Source organism: Phyllosticta capitalensis (assembly GCF_038381095.1).
Source record: "Phyllosticta capitalensis strain CBS 128856 chromosome Unknown BKA78scaffold_4, whole genome shotgun sequence".
NCBI lineage: Eukaryota > Fungi > Ascomycota > Dothideomycetes > Botryosphaeriales > Phyllostictaceae > Phyllosticta > Phyllosticta capitalensis.
Window position 1 is genome coordinate 688,432 of NW_027117442.1, and position 21,179 is coordinate 709,610.

General features: G+C 56.2%; 9 protein-coding genes across 9 annotated transcripts; 3 read left to right on the forward strand and 6 right to left on the reverse strand.

Annotated features, from left to right (window-relative positions):
- Window positions 1–1,041: 1,041 nt before the first annotated feature.
- BKA78DRAFT_294434 (uncharacterized protein) lies at window positions 1,042–1,668 on the reverse strand (the record flags this gene model as incomplete). The annotated part of the gene is made up of 3 exons (XM_066886354.1): window positions 1,042–1,310; window positions 1,336–1,504; window positions 1,543–1,668. 3 exons carry the CDS (start codon window positions 1,666–1,668, stop codon window positions 1,042–1,044), a joined length of 564 nt encoding a protein of 187 aa, XP_066745158.1.
- Window positions 1,573–3,138, reverse strand: BKA78DRAFT_112126 (Got1/Sft2-like family-domain-containing protein). Its single transcript, XM_066882280.1, has 5 exons — window positions 2,754–3,138; window positions 2,476–2,602; window positions 2,151–2,215; window positions 2,008–2,093; window positions 1,573–1,823 (listed from the first exon to the last, which is right to left on the reverse strand). The coding sequence occupies exons 1-5, from the start codon at window positions 2,977–2,979 to the stop codon at window positions 1,671–1,673; spliced, it is 657 nt and encodes a 218-aa protein (XP_066745159.1). The 5' UTR covers window positions 2,980–3,138; the 3' UTR covers window positions 1,573–1,670.
- A 1,719-nt stretch (window positions 3,139–4,857) lies between these two features.
- On the forward strand, window positions 4,858–7,140 carry BKA78DRAFT_112160 (uncharacterized protein). The gene is made up of 2 exons (XM_066882281.1): window positions 4,858–5,039; window positions 5,287–7,140. The coding sequence occupies exons 1-2, from the start codon at window positions 5,030–5,032 to the stop codon at window positions 6,951–6,953; spliced, it is 1,677 nt and encodes a 558-aa protein (XP_066745160.1). The 5' UTR covers window positions 4,858–5,029; the 3' UTR covers window positions 6,954–7,140.
- A 1,193-nt stretch (window positions 7,141–8,333) lies between these two features.
- Window positions 8,334–9,553, forward strand: BKA78DRAFT_112173 (uncharacterized protein). The gene has a single exon (XM_066882282.1). It carries the CDS (start codon window positions 8,535–8,537, stop codon window positions 9,270–9,272), a length of 738 nt encoding a protein of 245 aa, XP_066745161.1. The 5' UTR covers window positions 8,334–8,534; the 3' UTR covers window positions 9,273–9,553.
- BKA78DRAFT_112174 (uncharacterized protein) lies at window positions 9,554–10,723 on the reverse strand. Its single transcript, XM_066882283.1, has one exon. It carries the CDS (start codon window positions 10,440–10,442, stop codon window positions 9,834–9,836), a length of 609 nt encoding a protein of 202 aa, XP_066745162.1. The 5' UTR covers window positions 10,443–10,723; the 3' UTR covers window positions 9,554–9,833.
- On the reverse strand, window positions 10,495–15,805 carry BKA78DRAFT_249436 (nitrogen permease regulator of amino acid transport activity 3-domain-containing protein; the record flags this gene model as incomplete). The annotated part of the gene is made up of 5 exons (XM_066884471.1): window positions 10,495–10,603; window positions 10,830–10,944; window positions 11,955–12,000; window positions 13,277–14,661; window positions 14,710–15,805. The coding sequence occupies 5 exons, from the start codon at window positions 15,803–15,805 to the stop codon at window positions 10,495–10,497; spliced, it is 2,751 nt and encodes a 916-aa protein (XP_066745163.1).
- Window positions 15,806–16,102: 297 nt separating this feature from the next.
- On the reverse strand, window positions 16,103–17,822 carry BKA78DRAFT_310946 (mitochondrial 2-oxodicarboxylate carrier protein-like protein). The gene is made up of 8 exons (XM_066888167.1): window positions 17,630–17,822; window positions 17,513–17,573; window positions 17,432–17,454; window positions 17,364–17,374; window positions 17,283–17,312; window positions 17,150–17,233; window positions 17,039–17,095; window positions 16,103–16,989 (listed from the first exon to the last, which is right to left on the reverse strand). Exons 2-8 carry the CDS (start codon window positions 17,556–17,558, stop codon window positions 16,341–16,343), a joined length of 900 nt encoding a protein of 299 aa, XP_066745164.1. The 5' UTR covers window positions 17,559–17,573; window positions 17,630–17,822; the 3' UTR covers window positions 16,103–16,340.
- A 175-nt stretch (window positions 17,823–17,997) lies between these two features.
- Window positions 17,998–19,008, forward strand: BKA78DRAFT_265310 (uncharacterized protein; the record flags this gene model as incomplete). Its single annotated transcript, XM_066885456.1, has 2 exons — window positions 17,998–18,101; window positions 18,159–19,008. Coding segments are annotated over exons 1-2 (897 nt in total), but the record flags the coding sequence as incomplete, so codon positions are not given.
- Window positions 19,009–19,884: 876 nt separating this feature from the next.
- On the reverse strand, window positions 19,885–20,858 carry BKA78DRAFT_310955 (uncharacterized protein). The gene is made up of 3 exons (XM_066888168.1): window positions 20,712–20,858; window positions 20,401–20,659; window positions 19,885–20,352 (listed from the first exon to the last, which is right to left on the reverse strand). Exons 1-3 carry the CDS (start codon window positions 20,783–20,785, stop codon window positions 19,972–19,974), a joined length of 714 nt encoding a protein of 237 aa, XP_066745166.1. The 5' UTR covers window positions 20,786–20,858; the 3' UTR covers window positions 19,885–19,971.
- Window positions 20,859–21,179: the final 321 nt, after the last annotated feature.

Sequence of the window (21,179 nt, forward strand, 5' to 3'; positions counted from 1 at the left end):
CAGCCCGCGCGCGCGTGGTGGTGCAAGAAGACAGACCTCGACGCGCCCGCACCTCGCACTCATGGCCGCAACTGACACTAGTTGTTTAGTACAAATGGCCTGCCTGACATGTTGACCGGAAACCTGCGTTGCGAGCGCATATGCGCCTGTGTTGAGAGGTGACGGCACGATGACGACGATCATGGCTCGCCGTACGTGCCGGCCGCCGACGGGCAAAGAAAGCAGACGTACGGACGACGGGGGACGGCATTTGCATGCTTCCTTGCGACTACCGCTGCGCTGCGCTGCGCGGTCGAGCATGGTGATGGTGGGATGGTGGGGTGGCGACTTTACACGGCAAGCAAGCAAGCGAGCAAGCGAGCTAGCTAGCTAACAGGCATGTCATGTCCATCGTGCCCATGTTGATGGTGGTTGATATGCACAAGGACTGAGAGCAGTGATTGAGCGAGTGGCATTGTGTCCGCTGCCTCGGTACGGTGTTCAGGGCGACGGCGGCGGACGCTAGCTATGTGCGCAGAGCAAAGCAAATCACAGAAAAAGCACACTTGCAGCCGTATGTTTGGCGCTCCGCCGCCGCCGCGAGTGCCCTGCCTGCAACCTATCCACTCATGTTCGACCAACCTGATGTGTGATTGATTCTCCCGACCGTATGGCTCGGCGTCCGGGGCCCAGTTGCAGTCTGCAGGCGGTGAGGTGCGTGTGGGCTGCGAAAAGAGAGGCCACAGTCATTGCTCCCAACCCAAGCCCATGTCGGGAGCGGACGGAACGACGCCGTGTGGCCCGACCTCCAGGGCAGGACAAGGCAGGCTATGGTAGGGCAGGGCTGACGGCTCGCTGCCGCTGGCTGGCCCTTTGACAGACCGGGGTCGTGACCATGGAAAAGCTGCAAAGCACGACTGGGGGTCGGATCGATGATGACGATGGCCATGATGGCCTGCCGGGGTGCTTGCTCAGAAAACGAGTCATATCGCATCCATATTGCCACGGACGGGCATCACATCGCCATCATGGCTGCTTGGGAGAACTGGGGGGCGCTGCGCCTCAGACAGGACGGCCGGGACGTCTTGCTTCAGCCTCGTTTGCGGCGTCCGCGTCTCGGGGATGTAGACTGCCTAGGAGGTGCGGCGCATGGCCTCTCTCGGGCTTGCTTTGGAATCTTAGAGTCATGGTCCTCGTCAAGAGGGTAGCATGGGAGAAACCAATATTCGTGAATGGGCACATTGTGGCGGAAGGGGGAATCATAGGTTGTGCTTGATAAATCATGCGTGCCTTGAGCAACGGCACGGCATTGGACGATGCAAAAGAGGGCCCTGAGCCGTGAGCGTTGCATCTCACGCAGGGCGCCATTATCCGCGTTAGTGGATGTAGGAACTCGCAGGCCGTGATTGGCGAAGCTGAGACGGGGTTCGCGGTGAGTAAGCCGAGCTGTGAGCAGATGATTGCCCATGCCTGGGCGAGATGCTTTTTTCGACATGGAAATAATCAAAGACACGGACTTTGTCAACTAATGACTCCAAGGGTCAGGCACTGATGATGACATACAAGGCCACTCATTCGTAACGTCTTTGATTTCTGGGGAGCAGCGACGCGTAGCCATGTCTGGGACGACGCGCATCCCATGCACCGCAGCAGCAGCAGCAGCAGCAGCAGCAGTAGCAACGGCAGCATTTCTAATCGTTCATCCAAGCCGCCACTCTGTTGCCTCCGAAGCGCGCGGCGAAGCGCAGGCCGGAGGATCCCATCGGAAAATAGGAGACGAGATACCACAGCAGACAGACGAGCTGGGCGATCGACGAGATGAGGGTGAGAAAGGTCGAGTGAAGCTATAGCGCAATCACGCGCCCCAGACGTCAACACGAGCAATCGCATGCGGCGCCTAGCGTGGGGTGGTGGGAAGAAGGAGGAAGTGGTGGTGGCGCGACAGGGATGCAGCAGAGGGGGCTTGATGGGATGGGGATGCCAAAGCAAGTTTATCGATTGCAAGGATTGCGGGACATGTCTACTTACCCCGAGCGAAAAGTACAGCGTCAGCGCAATGGAGCCAAAGTAGGCGGCGGTAAAGGGAAGACGCGGCCCAGAAACGAGATGCTGGACTTTTTGCCCAAACGGGATTGTCAGCACGAGCAAAAGGGAGGGAACGATATGCTCACCATACTGCTTTGGGCCCATCATGACCGCCCATGAGGCCAGGAAGAGGACGGAGCCTATGGTCCACCTGAGGAATAGAGAACGAGCGTTAGCGGGCGCGGATCCCTGCGTGGCTGCCAGCTGATGATTGGAACATGGGTAGAAGAGAAGTTGAGATTAGGTAGCGATATCTGCAGTGCACCGCAGGTAGCACCCGCATGATCGCTGGTGGGTGTGGGCCTTTGTCTCAGAAGGGGAACGTGGCTCAGGGCCGTCTTGATGTAGACGACAGGCCGCCCGGCCTGTCAAAATGCATGAAGGACGGGTAATGCGGATTTTGCAACTCACAAAATGGCAAACTTTCTCGGCTTTAGCACAAAGATGCCGGTGGGCATCAGGGCAAAGCAGGTGATGAACATGGCGGCGGCGGCCAGGTTGAGGCCACCAAAGACGAGCAGTCTGTCCCATCGGCTCACTGTGCGCGCAAAGAGAGCTGTCAGCCAATGCCAAAGGTCTGCCGGCGGCGGGCTTTAGGTTGCACCCGCGCATATGCAACCGAGATGCAGACCAGGGAAATCCAATACGCAGGAACTGGACGCCCTTTCAAGGATGAACAAGTCACTTACGGGCAAACCAACCCTCCTCTTCCTCTCGTCTCGACGGTGCTGGCAGGGGGGCGCCGGGGTTCTCATGGGTGGGCAGCCTTACGTAGCCTCCGTCGCCAAAGGGGTTCAGCGACTGGAGCCTGCCCAGCATGGGGGTGGACTGGGAGGACGTGTTGACGGGCAGGTCAGGATCGCGCCGACTCCATCCCAAAGAGTTGATGGAGTCGCGAAACGAGGCCGAGGCCATGACGGCGGTGTTGGAGGAGCAACGCCCTGGGAACCGGTGGATGGCTTCGCGGGCGGCAGAGGCTGGTGCTTGGCGCGCAGTGCTACTCGATCGGCGGCGCTCGTATAGGTGGTGAACGGGTGGATGGGGGAAGCCGAAGGGGGGCGCTTTTGGGTGGGAGCAGAAGGCGGGCTAGGGCGGACGGGAGGCGGCGAATATTGCGCGGATTGCGTGCAGATGATGCTGGAGTAGAGGGAGTGTGATGTGTGGATGGAGTCGGAGGAGGTCGAGGAGGACTCGGTGGAGGAATGGTTTGTTGACGTGTGTAGAGACGAGGAGCTAGCGCGGCGGCGGCGGAGACGAGGGAGGAGTGCCGGTGGTGAGGGCGCTGATTGGCGGGGAGACGGAGGGCGAGCGGTGAGAAGGACGTTGTGATGGAGGTGGTGTCGAGATGTTGGGTAGAGAGAAGAGGTTGTTGTAGTGGTGGGGAGGTGTCGAGGTAACGGGGGGAGAGAAATGCGCAAGGTGTGCAGTGTGCTGTGTGCCTGTCTCACAGCTGTGGCGGTTGAGCAGCTCTTCAGTGCCTTTGACGGGCATCAAACGGTGAGACTTGAGCCAAACGTGACTACCTGCAAGTGTGGCTGTTGCAGGCTCCCAAAGCCAACCTGACGCCCTTATATTCCGCCATGGTCCCCAGTAGTAAAAGAAGAATTCATTCAGATATTTTGGCGCTCTCGGCGTTCTACTGCTACTGTACTGTACCTATTTCTGCCGAAGCCGGCACCAAGTCTGCGCAAGCGAGCCTCGAATAAAGACCCAACAATCCCCCCCCGACTCCAGCTGCGGAGATCGTCCAAGCACGCCCGGGGACCCCGCCATCGTCCACTCTCACTCTTCTACTTCAACTTCTCAACCCCCATCCTCCTCCACCGGATATCCCTCCCTCGCCCCCCGCGACTCGACTCCAGGCCGCTGCAGGCCGAGCCCCAGTCAATCCGCATTGACCCGCACCATTACTTCTTCGACCTCTACCAACTCTCTTCCCTTCCGACCGCTTCCCTTCCCGTCCACCGCCACCCACCGACCGCTCTTCTCCTCATCATCGCCATCATCTCATCACGACGCTCCTCGCCACCGACTTGCGACTCTTCCCTCCGTCACTTTCAATTGCCATCGTACGTCTCTCACCACCCCATTGCTTTCTCGTCGCCCCGTCTGGACTCTGGGGTCCCTTTGCACTCGTCCGCTTCAGCCTTAGCTCCCGCGCTGAGCATGAGGTTAGACTCTTGTGCGACCTGCTCGCCTGCTGCTGTGCGAGCTCCTCCCCAGTCCAGACGGCGCCCGCCGCATTGCCCGCTGTTTTTCGCGCCTTTGAGCCATTGTCTCATTTGTTGCGGCGCGCGCCACCTTCCCATGTGCTTCGTCTTCGCGGACCGTTGCGAGGCTGCCTCAGCACCACCACGAATCCAAAAAAGCTAATATTGCTGCTGTAACCTCAGACAAACACTCCCGGGTCGCTGTTCGCCGTCGTCGACGTGTTTTGTCGCCAACCGCCCCATCCTCCACCGATCCTCCCACCCTCTTCACCGCCGATCGAGCGTTCCACACGCTGACGGGCCCTCTCCACGTCGCAACTTGGTCCCCTCGGTCCAGCCACATTAGCAAGCACGCCCTTTTTTTACACAAAAAGGTACGACCACCACCAGGACTCGCCGACGTTCAGGCGTTCCGAGCCAAGCTGTCTGGATGCCGGCGTGTGCCGCGACAACGTCCAAGCAATGCAAGGCTAATACTCTTATGCAGGCCTTGACGCACGCTCGACCGTAAACTGGAAGCCCATGCAAGCTTTGCCAGTTTCTTACCATTGATCATCTTTCGAATCCCCCTCGGATTGCCTGATTCTCACCTACCAAACCCGCAAATCGCTTCCCCAAGCATCAATTTAAGCAACAAGGGACCCCGTGGCCCTTTTCGTCGCTGTCTGCTGCATCCCAACGTCAGGCTTGCCCCAGCAGCACCCTCAGCCGAGCAAATACCACCTGCGTAACCGTCAACCCGAGCATACTCAGTGATGATTATAGGTTAGTCGTTCATTTCCTCGCTTCCACAGTCGTGGCTCCCCCGGGGCGTTGCTTCTTCACATGCCGTGATTCGCAGCAATGCGCTCGACGTCCGTGCCTGCAGCTGCCCTTTGAGGGTCAAATCGTGGCTAAGCGCGGCTCTTGCGGGCGCTCGCCATGAGGCCTGCACCGAGCACTCCTTTTGCGCACAGGCACCGACGTCGCTGCCCATTTGCCCTATAAGTGCACCGCTGACTCTTTCCGCCAGCCGACACCAAGATCACCCATTTTCCATCCTTCGGCAGTTACAACAAGCAGGCACCCGGAAAGCCAGGACTTTGCGACTCTGCGGATCGGACTTTCGGCTCAACAATGGCAAACCCCGGCTCGCCGGATACATTCATCAAAGAAGAGGAGCAACACTTCAACCCCAACCAATTCAACAACAGCGACTTTGACATGTCGCAGCACTTTTCCAACTCGGGCCAGCAATTCGGCGTCAACCCGAACGAGCTGACCATGGGAACAAACTTCATCATGAACAACGGCTACGGTTCCACAAACATGTCCTCCAGCATTCTCGGAAACTCGAATATTGCCGACGACGAGCTCGCCGACTTGGTTGGTGACCAACCAAACCAAAGCGGTGGCTTCCAAGGATTTGAGAACAGAGGGGAGCAAAACCGCCCCGGCTTCTTCCAGCCTCCGAGCAGCGGCTCCGTGGCCGTCAACACCCAGAACATGAACATGTACTCGCACACACCCGAGGGCGCGCCCATCCAGAGTCCGTTTGTGGAAGGCGGAAACTTCCACTACGGTGGCCACTTCCCCAACATGCAGCGGGTCGGCAGCGTTCCCAACAACTCCTTCCACATGAATAGAGGGCAGCCCTCGAGGATGGGCATCGACCGCACCATGTCAGACTCGCGCAGCCCCATGACTCCAAAGACTCCGGCTCTCGGCGGTCTGCACCTCAACACTCCGGACTCGGGAAGTTTTCCTCAGCCAATCCACAACCCCAACCGACCTGGACACGGCCACCACAAGAGCATGTCGTCGAGCAATTGGGACAACACGCCTGGCAGCGGAGGATCGTGGATCGACTCGCCGATTGCTTCCCCCCACCAGGTCTCAATGCACCCCCAGATCGACCACGTCTTGAGCACCGGCAAACACGCAGGCTCGCTGCCTGCCAAGGTCGAAGGCGCAGGACCAGGCTACCAGACCCAAGAGGCCAAGCGTCGTCGGCGCCGCGAGTCGCACAACATGGTGGAGCGTCGCCGGCGAGACAACATCAACGAGCGCATCCAAGACTTGTCCAAGCTGGTGCCGCAACACCGCCTCGAGGACGAAAAGATTCGCAAGCACATCCACAACAATGGCCCTCTGTCCCCAACCCTCGCTGCTAGCGGCATCTCCCCACCGCAGGCCACGTCGTTGCTGGCTGGACCCAACGGCAGGCGCGCTGCGGGCAACATCACGACTGGACTGCCGCTCGACGAAAAGGACAAGGGACCGAACAAGGGCGACATCCTCAACGGATCCGTCAGCTGGACTCGCGACCTCATGTGGATGCTCTACCTTCAGATCAGGCGCGAGTCGGAATGCCATGCCATGATCCGCCAGCTCGGAGGAGAGGTGAACTACGAGCCAAGCGAGGAAGAGGCGCGCATGCGGACCGAACTGATCGACGCCGTCGAGAAGAACGGTTGGGAGAGTTTCCGCTACACTCGTGGCCCAGGCAGCGGCCTGAGGGTTCCGAAACACACAAACATTGCCGGAGAGCCCCTCCAGAACCCCATCTCGCCGCAAAGCCTGAGCCCCGCCATGCAAGACGCGAGCAGCGGCAACGTGTCAGGTGGTGCAGGGCAGCACCAGTACTGGAACAACCAGACTCCGTTCAAGGAGGAAGACGAATTCGGTATGGAGCTCTGAGTCGCTCCGCATCAGCCCAACTTGTAATGCCGATTCGTTTGAGTGCGCGCCAGAATTTGCAGAATTTGAGATACCCACACCACACTGACACCGCATCTGCACGAGCGTGTTGCGTCACTTGGCGGCAGAAGCGGTAGAGAGACGCCTCAAAGTCTCCTTTTCTCCTAAATGGACAGATCGGGTTGGCGTTTTACGGATTTTCCCGGTCCATCCGTTCTGGCTTCTGCCCTCTCCTTCGCTTCCATGTCACAATATTCCCATTTAACAGGAGTTTTTGATGGGCATATGTACGGCATCCCAACGGCTTGATCGGAGTTTCTCTTGTTACTGGATTTGCGAAAGCTACTACTGATTCGGGTGGCTCGGTCGATTGATGATATCCTCGGAGTGGTTTACAAATTTCCTTTTTTTCCTTTCCCGCGCCCCCCACCCCAACACCCAATTGCATATCTCTGGATCCAAGGTACGACTCTGCTCTTTTTTTCACTTCTCTGCTAGCAATCGCTTTTTGTATCGGGGCACACAGCTGTTGCTTCTTCTCGATTACGACGCGGTCCAGTCTATAGATTGCATGGCTTACCTTGGCTGTAGCCTTCTTGGATTGGCCGCAGGGTACGACACGAACTCGGAACAGTTTACTTTGCGAACACTATTACTACTCTTGTTTACTACTACAACTTGGGGGGCCAGAGACCGCTAGCGAATGATTTCGATTCTTGGTTCTCTTTCGGAAACTGAACTGCCTGCTTTGCGACTTGGGTTTTTGGTTCTTGGCTTTGATGTTGCGTGTGCTTTTTTTGCTCCTTGCGTTCTTGCGATGTGTTTTTTTGATTGCTTTTTTGGGTTTCTGCTTTGACAACTCTTACGTACTACCACACCCCTTCTCTCCCTCCTCCTCTTTCCAGTTGGTTAGCTGGGCGGCTTGTGGGACCGAGCGGTTTGGGTAAGTCGGGTTTTAGTCTAGGATTGGTAATATCTACGTGCGTTTTCTTGATCCACCATCACACAATCCAGACGCGCTTTATACGCACATGTGGTTTTTGATCTTGACTTGATTTGACTTGACTGTTATGGCTTGCTGCTGTCTTGATGAAACCAAATGCTCTGCATCTGCCTGCGGGCCTCTTGGAGGAAAGACATGCGACCTCCCTCTGAGGGTAGGTAACCAACCGAGCACATCTATGCAAGTATACCACGACTCTCCACACAACCTAAAGGGACATACAAACCTCTTGCTCGCTCCATTCTCCCCCTTCTCTTACACTCTGCCTCTACTCTCTCAACTCACTCACTCCACACCCGCTCATGCCCGCTGAGGCAGGCCATGTATCATCACTACGAGAGCGTGACAACAACGAACAGCACGACAAAGCCGACAGACCCCTCGCCGCGCGTGTGCGACTGATCGTGGCATTTGTTGCTGAAGAAACAGCCGGCGAGCCCGTCTTTTCTTCGGGAACATCCAGTTGCAGTCACGATGGGAGGAGTCACGTCGAGAATGAGCAAGTGAGTGAGCAAGTGAGTGAGCTTGGTGGGTAGTTGGTAGGTGGACTCTGCCTGGCTGCCTACCTGCTGTCCCAAATGGTCTGTCTCTCTCCCCCGCCTGTGAAGCATGAAGCCGTTTTTCGGGGGGAAGGACATACATGCCTTTGGGAGGAGGCGTGTTGGCTGGCAGGCAGAGAGGTGGATTCTCGGGTAGATGGGGAGACACTACTAAGGCATGGAGTTGAGATTGGTAGTAAATTGCTAGATGCTTTTTGGACTTGTAAAACGCTTTCCCCGCTGCTTGACCTAGCAGTCAGTCCGCCGGCCAAACGAATCCACAATGGCACATTTGACAGGACACTCCAGATAATCTCTCCTCCGCTCTTTCATCCACCCGTACAAGATATAAACTGTACGGCAAAAGACAGCACAAACACACCAAGGAGACGACAAGCAAGTAAGCTCCACAATCTTGCAAGCAGCCAGCCAGCTGCCGGGCAACGAGGGGGGCGGAGAAAGACGGGGTCAATTGATTGCGAGGTATGCAAAAGAGCGCCACACCCACACTTGATGCACACCCATCCGCCCACTCCACCCACCCACCGCAGCAGCAGCACACCACCACACCGCAACCCGCAACAACGGCTCGACGAAATGCTACATACCTACGTCTGCTCTGCGCGTCTATCCGGCACCTGCCGAGCGAGCAGCCCACCACCGCCGCCGCCGCGGAGAAAGATAGGTAGGTACCGGTTGATGTGGCCGGCTGGCCGGTTGGCCATCCGCACCCGACGTACGTACGTGATGATGTGGTCATGGCGGCAGCTGTCGTGACCATCTAGCAGAGCCTGCCTGACCGAACGAAAGCCCCGATGACGCTGTTCGAAACGCTCGGCACAATGTCTGATTGTTTCGCTGGTAGGGCCGCGCAGAATATGGTCAATCCATCCATCAATCCACTCCAGCGCTGGAAAGGCGAAAGCAGGTCGCCCAACTCGGGGGATCCCGAGCACAGCAGAGGAGCACTGGTATGTGGATAATCACAGCGTGCTGGGCACACCGCCGCTGGTGAGTTGGCCAGGTCAAGGACGGCCAGCAGCCAGCAACGAATGCGCGCTGCTGCCAGCGGCCATGGACGAACCATGTCAGGCCCTTGAAAGGTATGAGTAGACGGCCGGCGGCTGTCCCTTGCATGCCTGCCAGCGTCGTGCCGTGCCGTGCCGCGCCGCCGGAAGCGCGCGTCGAACAGACAGCTGACTGCGAGAGACTTGACTGGGCGCTGTTTTGTGCCGTGTGTGCTGTGCTCGCCGCGCCGGCCATCTGTGCTAGGCATGTATGTGCGCCAGGCTGTGCGGCAGCGGTGGTGGATAGGTACCGCCGCAGACGTACATAGTCCTACATACGCAGGGACGGAGGGCCAAACGGACGGGACAGATGGGGTGCTATTCGGATCGTGCCGAGGCAGGAGGGAGGGAGAGAAAGCTTGGGTAAGTTGTGTGGATAACGCAGCGTACATACGTGAGTTGATTGGCTGGAATGGTTGGTTGGTTGGCTAGACTGCTGGTAGGTGAGGGTGTGCAGGGTTCGACGGTTGCGCAAGGAGAGCAGGTTAGGTTTGGTGGACGGGACTCCACAATCAACGACTGTTGAAGGACGTTGGTGCTCTAGATACAGTTCGACGTGGTGGCTGGCTGGATGTGTGGATGGAAAGTATGGATGGATGGGTGAGGCGGTGCAAGGTGGTGTCGGTGACGTGGACGCAAGAACGGGCGGGACAAGGGAGGAAGAGGTAGGGAGCGGAGCGCAGGAGACTGCGGGCGGGTAGGACGTTTGTTCTCGAGGGTATTCGGAAGCTGAGTTGGCTGGTATTTTGGTTGCCCTGAGGCGGTGCTGTGCGCTCATCGCTGTCCATCCCTTGCATTGCTTGCCGCTTGCCGAAGGAGTACGTTGAAAGGGACGCGGAGCCGCCGGGCTGGTTTGGTGGAGGGGAGATCGGCAGCGCATCTCTGGACCGGCCGCGAGGGTGCATCTTGCGGCTAGCGCACTGGCTGCTTGCTTATGCCCTTTTGGGATCCGAAGATGCGTTGGCAGCGGAGGTACCGCCGTTGGTCGGCTTGTCCTCCTCGAATCCAAGGTTTTTCATCTCGTCAGGAGCCATCAGGTTACTAAGGGGTCGCGAGAGTGCCTCGTTATCAGCCAAAGAGTCTTTTCAAGGGGCACTTGATAGCGGGGGTTGCCGTCTCGTAGATTGCGGTTGTGGTGTTGAGAATGGGGGCCGGATGACTTGCGTCATACCGTTTGGCCGGGTTATGTCTTGCCAATGCGGCGACGGTGGTGGAGGAGATTTGGCGCGCTCCAACAGGGGGGCGACGGAGAAGAGGCGTGACTCACTGGTCCATGCGGCACTTGAGGTATGACTTTGCCAGCATGCGGCATTCTTCGTCATTGGTGCCTTTGTGGGCCTTCAAGCAGCGCATGTACTGGCCCATGACGGCCTTGCATTCGCCTGGCGTGATGGCCCGTCAGTCCTTTGCTTTTTCTGAATATCCTGCGTCCGTGTCGAACAATGGCAATAGTCGGGTCTGAGATGGGTTCTACGGGGGCAGGGGAGGTCCAATTCGTGCGGCGTACCAAAATGGTCGAGAGGGAAAGATCCGCGTTCCGGCCTGAGATTCTCTCTGTTCAGCTCGCCACTCTTTGCCGCTGTCGCAAGCGCAGTCAGACTTACGGGATAGGCTTTTGGACTTTGATTCCACCTCCGGGGGCGCCGAAGGAGCTCATCTTGTGGTTGGTAGTGCGGTGGTCGAGATGGAGCGAGAGCTGGTGAGATGCAACGTCTGGTTGCGCGTGCGAATAAAGTTCGGAAGGTGCGCCACATTTTGCGCCACACATGGCAGATCCCCCGGATTTCTTCGTTCGCGCTGCCAACTACCGCTGACACCTGCAGCGAATATCACCGACACCTCCTCATTGGCCTACAGAGTTCATGCTGACGACACTCAGCCGTGATTTTCCGACTTCATGCTACGAATGTTACTCGAGCAAGAGACGTTTCTACGCGCGTTGCCCAAACAGGTTGTATGATGCGATTGTCTTGTCCGTCAGCTCACTCAAAGCTTCCATCAACCGGCCAATGGAATACAGACTGAATCATCAAGGACGGTCAAGCAGGGCAAGATGCAAAATATGACATGTCTTCATCTCTTCTCGGCTCAAATCTTGGCCTCATCGCTGAGTCTTCGATCTCCGTCTCAAACACTGTCTTGCTTCCCCTTGCCGCTTCAGCTGCGTATGCAGACGCCACAAAGAAACGGCGCTCATGCATGGAGCTAAGGAGAGCCTTACTTTGATTTGAAGACTCTTTGTGTTGCGAACATTTGGTCGAAAGAGCGAGTCGGTTCGTATTTTCCCGGTCGAGCTGTTGAGCTCGTTCTCAAGCCACCATTCGCCTGCGACTTGGACTGTCATCACTTTGGCGGAAACTCCATGTGCGTGTCTCGGGTACTTAGTTGCAACCGATGACGTATGGAAGGTAGAAGCCGAAAGGCCACGGATGTCCAAGCTCTACTCTTGCCGTGAGACATTCGGCTCAACTAGACCATTTGCTATATTCAAGACTCTTCCTCTATCATTGGTCATGAATGAATGAATACAACCGGTCTTTGTGCATGACGACTTACAACTCCAATCGGCTACCACGACGGGTGATAGAGTAAATTACAATCTCAAGGCTGTGTACTTGAAGGCTCCCTGTGTATACGCATTCCGACTTAGTGACCTACAAAATTTGAAAAGTTGCCTTGTACTGTACCAAGTCCAAATGTGTACACACAGGGAGTCTTCAAGCGCCTCGTCAGTAACCCCACAAGTACCTTAGTGAATATCAAGACAAGGGACCATTCAGGCGCCAACCTACAATGTATATATATAACCCCAAAACCCCCATCATACTCCAACGGGCGAGTTGAAAGCTCCCTATCCTGCCGGTCCGCGGCCTGAGCCTCCTCACCCGGGATCCAGCCATGCGCAGCGCACATTTGCTTTTGCCATTTCCTAATTAGGTAGAAACTTGTGATCGTGAGTTCGAGCCGCTCAGGCCGAGCTCTTTATCTTTTTAATTACTGGTAATCAGCGAGGCTGGATGGTGGTGATGTAGTGTAGGTTGTGGTACATGTGGTGATGAATGCTCTCTATGCGTTTGCGTTGGGGCTTAGTGGTGGTTGACCAAGTCATGGTGCGCGCGACAATGACAACTCCCTGTAGCTCTGCATTAGACTTGGTGGTTAACCAAGTTACAGCGCGCGACAATGACAACTCCCTGTGACTCTGCATTAGGACTTGGTGGATTTTAGTCTTAGATACAAGTACTCACCACTTCAAAAGTCCATCACAATCCTCTCATATATAGACCCTAAACCCCACCATCTCTGCCGGCGAGTCGAAGGCTCCCTATCCTGCCGGTCCGCGGCTAAGCCTCCTCGTTGTCTCTCGCTTGTCTCCCGACCCCGGCATTGCTTTTGCCATTTCCTAATCAGGTAATAACTTGTGATCGTGAGTTCGAGCCGCTTCAGCCGAGCTCTTTATTACTTTAATTGCTGGCAACAAGCGAGGCCTGATGGTAGTCATGTAATGTAGGTTATGGCCCATGTGGCGACGAATGCTCCCTGTGCGTTTGCATTGAGACTTGGTGAATTATGGTCTTGGATGCCTGAGTATTCCTAGAAGATGTCCAGAGCAAAAACCCCCCTATCCTCCCATCTCTACCAATGCCGAACAACATAAAGCACATTCTTCTCCCTCAACGCATTCAAAACGCCCCAGACCCTCTTCCTCTTCACGCCCTCCCTCCCCGCCACATCGTCCAGCGCATGCGCGCCATCAAAGTACTTTTGCAGCACGGGGAAAAGCAAGCGCACCTCGTCGCCCTCAAACCCACGCCGTATATGCTCGATCCAGCGCGCCTCGAGCGAGTTTGCGCGCTGCGGGCTGTATATCATGCGCGGCGCATAGTCGGCGGGGTCCTTGGAGGCGGCGGAAGCGTGGTGCTGGTGGTGCTGCGACGAGTGGTGCGGATGCGGCGTGAAGCCCGGCCGCAGCACGCCGTTGCGCTGCGGCGTGCTGGGCGTGCCGTGCGGGTGCGAGAAGTCGGACAGGTTGGTCAGCGAGGCGGCCGAGTGCGACGCGTGCAGCGGCGAGTGGCGGAGCGCCGTCGGCGACGTGTTGATGATGGAGCTGAGCGTGCCGCCAGCAGTCTTTGCGCTGCGGCTGCTCTCCGAGTCGCTGGTGCGCGGCGAGCGGCGGTGCTGCGGCGTCGAGGGTGCGTCTTCGCTGGCTATCGTCGCGCGGTCCGAGGCGTCGTCTTGGTGGTCGAGAGCGGCGTGTCGTTCGCGTGCCGCGGCGACGGCTGCGCGCGCTGCGTCTTTGGCTTCGCGCTCCATGATGGCCGCGACCTCTGCTTGCACTTCGGCTGACACGCGGATCCAGGCAAAGGTGCGCAGTTGGGTGACCCAGCCGCCGCGCATGAGCCACGCCAGGATTTCCATGTAGGCGGAGCGGTGGTCTTTGCTGGGGATGAGGGAGCCGTATGTCCTCGGAGACTGATTCGAGAGGAGACTGAGCATCTTTGGCAGAGATGGCAGCGTGGGGAAGCGGGATGCGTAGGCCGGAATAGCCTGAGGAAGCTTGCGCATGTCGGCATTTGGAGAGACTACATAAGTGTCTCTTTGATGGAGTGGAGGTATTGCCCGGGCCCGTCGCCAGTATATCAAGTGCGCGGCAATGAACTCGAGGTCTGCTAGCGGTATCTTGTGTGCGAGAGCAGTCTTGTGGAGCGATTTGGTCGGATTGAGGCTGCTAATGTAGTACGCAATTTGCGCCGAGTACTCTTTTGCGTCACTTTCAATTTCCTTGAGAATTGTCTCCTTGTCCTCAAGGAAGAGCAACGCGGAGTGAGGGGTCAGGGGTACTTGGGGCCCTGACTCTATGCGATCGCCATCCGGAAGATTGGCCGTCGTCAACCACAGCCCGGGCATCTGAGGTTCAGTCGGCCGGGGTAGATAGTGAAGTGAGGGAGGTTGCGGGATCTGGTAGGAGGCGTCGGCGAGCATCTCGAAGTGGATGTGGGCAATTTTGGAATTCGAAATGGAATCAAAGAGGATTGCAATGGATTTTGCCAACGGGGACACCGAGATTATAGTACTCCACAAACTGGGAATCGACTCTCCTAGCAGTCCATCAACACTGATTTCACTACTTGCCCAGAGGTACTCACGGGTTTCTTTTGCCTTGTTCTTAACATCCAATATGACCTTTGATTGCCGCGATACGTAGCCCGTCTTGGCCTGCTCGTATTTCAAGTCTCGTGAAAACTTTCGAATGACGTTGTCATACATTTCCTCGGTCCGTAGTTGATACTCCAGCGCCGGTGGATTCAAAGCAAAAACGACGTTGAACATGGTCATTTCTTCCTCCCCGCCAGCAGTCGACGCGCTTTTGGCATCCGACGCCGCGTCGGACAGGGCACCATCTGACCCCTCGTCAGACAGTTCGTGCCCGTATCCAGGTTCAAAGCCCGCCGGCATTTCGTCCACGGCGTTCCCTCTCCCTTCATCACTCGAGCCTAGTCCCTCGTCTTCGTGGTTCGCAGCAGTCGATGTCTGGCCACCATTTTGGTTTGCGCCGTTGACGGCGCTCTCGTCGCTGGTCTTACTCTTCCTCATCCTTTCTCTCTTCCTCCAGCCGCCCTTCTCTTTTGCAAACGTAGGGTATCCAATAAAGCTTAGCCCCTCCATTCCCACTTCAAACTTGCGCTTGTTGAATCCCCGACCAGGACAGAGTAGCTTCTCCAAGCTCTCGCTCTTGAATCCCATCAAGCTCTCCCACTCGGGCGCGCCATCTGCGGTCACTGCCCCCTTCCTCCCCGCACCACCCTGTCCGCCTTTGCTGTCTTCATCCCCGGTGCCAGTCAAGTCGTCGTCTTCGTCCTCGTCTTCTGTCAGGTCCTCCGAGGCTGATCGCATGCTCCGCTGCCCACGGCTCCGGCCTTCCCTCAAGCCGCCGCGGCTGGTGCCCCTGCTATCCGCTCTGCTGCCAGCGCGACTCCCCGGGTCGCCGTCTTCAGCTGCACTGCTGTTGGCGCCGCTCTCGCTATCGCTGCTCCATCCGCTGCTCGACGAGCTGGTTGACTCGTCGTCCGTGTTGTTGGAGGCCGTCGTTCCGTACCATTGTGGGTGGGTGGGCTGGTTGGTCAAGGAGCCAGCGGGATGCGGGGGATAGTGGAAGACGAGGCGAGGACCTGAGAGCGATTTTATTACGAGGAGAATGGCGACGAGCGATGGGTTCGGCGGGAGGATGTTCGGCGAGGGCATCATGCGTGTCGCAGCGGATCGCGTTGAATCAAAGTATTTTCGTGGTCATGAAGAGGTCGTCCGAGCGAGCAATCGCATGTAGCGCCGCCGCAAAAGGGGAAAATCCGATTATGTTGGAACGCACATTTCGTGGTCGTGGTGGAGGTTGGTCGGTCAATGACCCGCGGGGAGCAGCGTTGCAAGGTTACGCGAGACTCGATGCGGGTGGCGGCCGGAGGCCAGTTGCCTATGACGCAGCAGCTTTGCTGCAAAACATTCGAATCCCAAACGAATCCAAAGCAGCCGTTCAATAACATGCCTGTCATGGCGCATTGTGAATCTTCATCACTTTCATATGATGCTCTCTATATGTAATATTCCTTTGCTGTAGGCAATTGGGTTCCTGCCTCTTGCCAGGCCAGGAGCTTTACATCCATAATGCCCAACTATCGACCGCTCTGAACGCTAGAATCACCGCAGGCTTGCCCACCTGTGAGCATGTCTATTTTGAAATCTAGACAGATCCCGCCGCTACGCCTGGTATTGCTGAGACTGCTTACTCCTTCCTGATGCTCCTGAAGAAGTCCATGACGCCGGTAAAGACCACCAACAGGATACCTCCACCAGGGCCGAGACGGAGCACCTTGGGCAAGAAACCCTTGTAGAGGGCAGCGAAACCCTCCTCCTTCATGACCGTGCCAAGAGCAGGCCATGCCCAGTTGTACTTGGGAGTCTGACCAGCGACCTTGGCCGAGTTCTGGATGCGCGACTTGACAACATCCATGGGAGTGTTGAGAATGGTTCCGATCGTACCACCAATGGCACCCGAGATGAGGTCGTTGGTAATCTTCGAAGTCTTGTCCTTGGCCTCGGGCATCAGAGACCTGACCTGGAAGATGGAGCCAAAGTAACCAGCGTTCCAGAGAATGTGCCTCCACATGGTGCTCTCAAGACCCTGGTACAAGGTGAGAGGACCCTCGTTCTTGATGATCTTGGTGACGCAGTCCATCATGCCGTTGTATTTGGAGGCCTGGGCCTTGTCTTGAAGACGGATCTTGACGAGCTCGAAGGGGACGACGACGAACGACTCGGTGGCACCAGCAGTGGCACCGGTCAGGACGGAAAGGCTCTGGTTCATCTTCTCCTGGCCGAACGCCTTGCGGTAGAACTTGCCCCACTCGTCGTTGGCGGCGAACTTGGTGGCCCTGGTTACGATCAGAAGCTTGTAGGCGCCGCAAGAACCACCCAACATACCTCTTGGGAGCCTCCATCAGGATGGGGGCAGTAATACCACGGTAGAGGCGCGAGAAGCTGCAAATCTGTCAGAGCTGCGCTCGAAACCACCCGTGGAGTTGTCCTCATTACCCTTCATTCTTGATGATCTTGCTGAAGCAATCGAACATGCCATTGTACGCATCCGCACCAGTGGCCGTTGCCGTCTGCAGCTGCCTGTATTGTCTCAACGGTCGTTCGTATTGGGAGGTCTTGCGGAGCTTACACGCGAGTCTTGACAACGTCGAGAGGGTACCTGAAGATGTTAGCATTTTCGGAATTGGAGCAATTGGGAGGTATCTCTTACATGACCAAGATCTGGATAGGCATTAGAAATTAAGTGACTTCTTTTTACAAATGCGCGCATCGACTCACCTCAGAAACACCAGCCACCGCGCCTGTGGAGTTGTCAGTCGATCCATGTTGGGCATCTTCGAGCAATTGGGCCAGACATACCGGCGGCGAACTGGTAGACGAAGGGGAGAGGCTTTGGCTCCGACATTGTGACTTTTGGCTACTGCGACGACTAATCAGGCAAGGTGCAGATTGTGCGGTAGAGCGAGGACGGCGCACCGCTGGAGCTTTGACCGAAGTTGATAAGGGTTTAGTCTCGCGTGACTTCAGGTTCGAGACGACAGAATTGGTAGTCTCCCTAACGAGTGGTCTGGCAGCACAGCAAGAAGGTCAATGGGGTGCGGACTGTAAACTTTGGCGCTCGTCCGAGGTGGTCGAAGATGTGCAGGTGGAGTGTTCAGGAATGTTTTCCGCTGTCGCACGCTCCATTGCGAATCGGCAGCCAATCATCCAGGGTCTTCACGTGAAGTGGTTCGTGACTAAGCCGTCTCCCATTTCGGGCTTAGCGTAGGGCTTCTTACCGCGCCGTTCAGTCGCGACCCAGACGCGTCGAATGGAAACGGCTCAATGTTGACTCGGCCATTGGTCTCCGCCTCCACAACGCGTCCACCACCCTCCCGGCTCCACCCACTCTGCCGCACTGATGGCGTCTCGCCAGAAATCATTCTTTGACCAGAACCACGGAAATAAGGTACTCGATCTCTGCAAAACTCCGTTCATCTTCGCGTACTAACTCGCTCGCGTCAAGCCCAACTCACGACCACGGGAATGGCCGCGTTCACGTCCTGGCGACTTTCCAAAGAGAACGAATCTGGATAAACGAGAATCCATCATGAGCGGGCCTCCAATCACCCCCTCGACCCAGGCAAAGTCTAAATTGAAAGCTTTCCAATTCCTTGAAGGTCGACCAAAACATGACCCGGAGAAAGAGAATCAAGGCACGGCCGACGCCGCCACCAAGGCCAAGGACTCCAATGACCAATTGCCTACGAAGCCAGCATTAGTACAATCCAAGACCGATCCCACAACACCTGGACCGAACCGACCGCCACTCGTCGACCTGCTCGGGAGTGAGGACCTACCCTCGGCCTCGAAACGCGTTTCACTCTCACCAGACGAGCAGATATATTGGCACATACCCGCGAGCTCCCAATTGGCTACAACACCAGCACGGAAAAAGAGAGCTAGAAGCTCATCGCCGGCGTCTGCAACGAGAAACAACTCCAGGAATGTTAAAAAGAGGCGCCAAGGTACACCAAGCACGAGAACACCCAAGGCAGATCCCGCCGCAGATTTGTGGAATCGCTATGCGGTCAACACTTCAAACGCCGAGTCAGCTCCAAACACGTCTGCATTTGCTCATTTGATGGCTGAAGCATCGCCTCGATCATCTGCTACGGCTGGTAGCGTAGGCGGCCTGAGGAGATGGGCTAGTTGTGGTGCGGAATGGCCAGCCTCCAAGACAAAAAAGTGTCGCACAGCTGGCGCTTTCCGAGAACCACTTGCTCCAATCGACGATGAGGAGAGTGACGAGGCGTCGGAACTGCCCCAAGCAAAAGTGTCCAAGGTTGGTGCTCTTGTCGAGAAGATTCAGAAGAGTCTTGCCGAGCAGCCTACCCACAATTCGGACGCTGGGCCCTCGAGCTCGTCACCACTTCCGGGCGCTGTCGGATTCGGTGAGGATGCCCCTGGCTCTCCTTTGCAACGCCTTGCTCCCATCCAAGAAAGCGCCGGAACATCCCAGTCCAATACCATCGACGCGGAAACCGATGCGGGGCCAAAGGACGATGCTGACCCATCGGACTCGTCAGAGTTTGGAGATGATATCGATGAAGAATTGCTCGAAGCTGCCGTGGAGTCAACAGGATTGACTGTCCCCGGTCTCGATGGAAATTCTGAGCAACCATCACGGAAAGTACCAGTCGATTCCGGGCAGCAGGAGCAACACCCACGGGGTTCTGCCGAGGGTGAGAAGAAGGGCCAAATATTTGCAGATAGCGACGATGAGTTTGGTCTTGGCGATGGTGATGACTTCGAGGACGACTTGGAGACTGCCATGACCCAATACGACCTGAAAACCAGCAACCCCGCGCAGACAGTGTCGACAGCCCCACAAAATGACAGCAAAAAGAACTTTGTTGTCGATGACGACTCTGACGATGAATTTGGCGATGATGACATTGATGAAGAGCAATTTGCAGCAGCAGAGGTTGCTGCTACGCAAGGTTACAAGCCGAGTGCTTTTTCTGTACGTACCTCAAGCTTTGCATCATATAATTAGCTTACTGAGTAATTGGAGAGTGAAAACAAGGTCTCCCGAACCATTCAGCGCTATTTGGTCGTAAATGTAGTAGAGGGGCAGTTCAAGACCGCAAAGGGCTACATGCTGCCTGAAAAGGTTTGTCGCCTTAGCCGCCGTATTTCAATCATGTGCTAATGCCTTGTAGGTTCTGGTTGTCGAAGAGGAGAAGACCAAGAAAATGAAAGCCATCACCCTTCGCCAGTCCTGGTATGATACTCGTTGCACGCCCGGCTCGTATGTCCACGTAATCGGCCAATTTTCATCCACTGGAGAATGCACGGTCGACGATGATAACAACATGCTCATCCTGCATCCGGACCATCTGATTTCTGCAACCACGGTCGGCGATTCCTTCAGCTGTATGCGCAAAGCCGTCTTGCAGGATCGAGTCAAGGCTACAAGCGACGCCAGTGAGCCTGCCATGATTGGTACGATGCTGCATGAAATATTCCAGGAAGCAATGAAGGCCAACAGATGGGACCGCGAGTGGTTGGCCTGGCTGATCAAGAAAATCATTCCCCGCAAGTTCGAGATGATTTTGGAGATTGGCCTGACGGTCGAACATGTCATTGATCGCCTGATGGGGAAACTTCCGCAGCTGCAAGGCTGGGCAAGAATCTTTGTAAAGACAAAGCCTGGTGTAAGTGGGTTGTTCATTTGCTCTGATGCCTTGCTTACCAGTCCACAGCAAGACGCCGTCGTCAAGGATCGAGAGTCCAAAACCCTCCGCATGAGCATCGACAAGCTCCTGGAGGTCGAGGAACACATCTGGTCCCCCATGTATGGTCTGAAGGGCAACATTGATGCTTCTATCCAAGCTGTCATGCAGGATGAGCATGGCGAGAGAGTCGTGACAGCTCCCTTCGAACTGAAGACTGGCAGAGCTACAAACATATCCCACCAAGCGCAAACAGCTCTCTATACTTTGTTGATGTCTGATAGATATGGTAAGTTTCGTCCGATATGCTGCTTTCCACAAACGCTAAACCTCAAATCTAGACGTCGACATTGCCTACGGCGTCCTGTACTACTTGGACAGTTCCGAGATCAGTCGCATTCCCGCCATTCGCCATGAAATCCGTCAAATGATCATCCAAAGGAACGAGCTCGCCTGCTACGTCCGCGAGAGACTTCAACTGCCCCCGATGCTCAAAAGTTCGCATGCTTGCAACAGATGCTATGCACAAGAGACGTGCTTCATCTACCACAGACTTGCAGAATACGGAGAGGCCGAAACACTGAGTGGACCAGCCAAGCAAAAGTTTGAAGAGCTCGTTCGCAACCTCAAAGTACCGCACCAGGAGTTCTTCAAAAAGTGGGACTTGCTCCTGACGCAGGAGGAATCTGATGTCAAGAAATTCCACCGTGAGCTATGGACGATGCTCAGCCATGAGCGGGAAAAGCTGGGACGGTGCTTTGCCAATGTTGTTGTTGAACCTGACTCCTTCATCGATAAGGACGATGGAG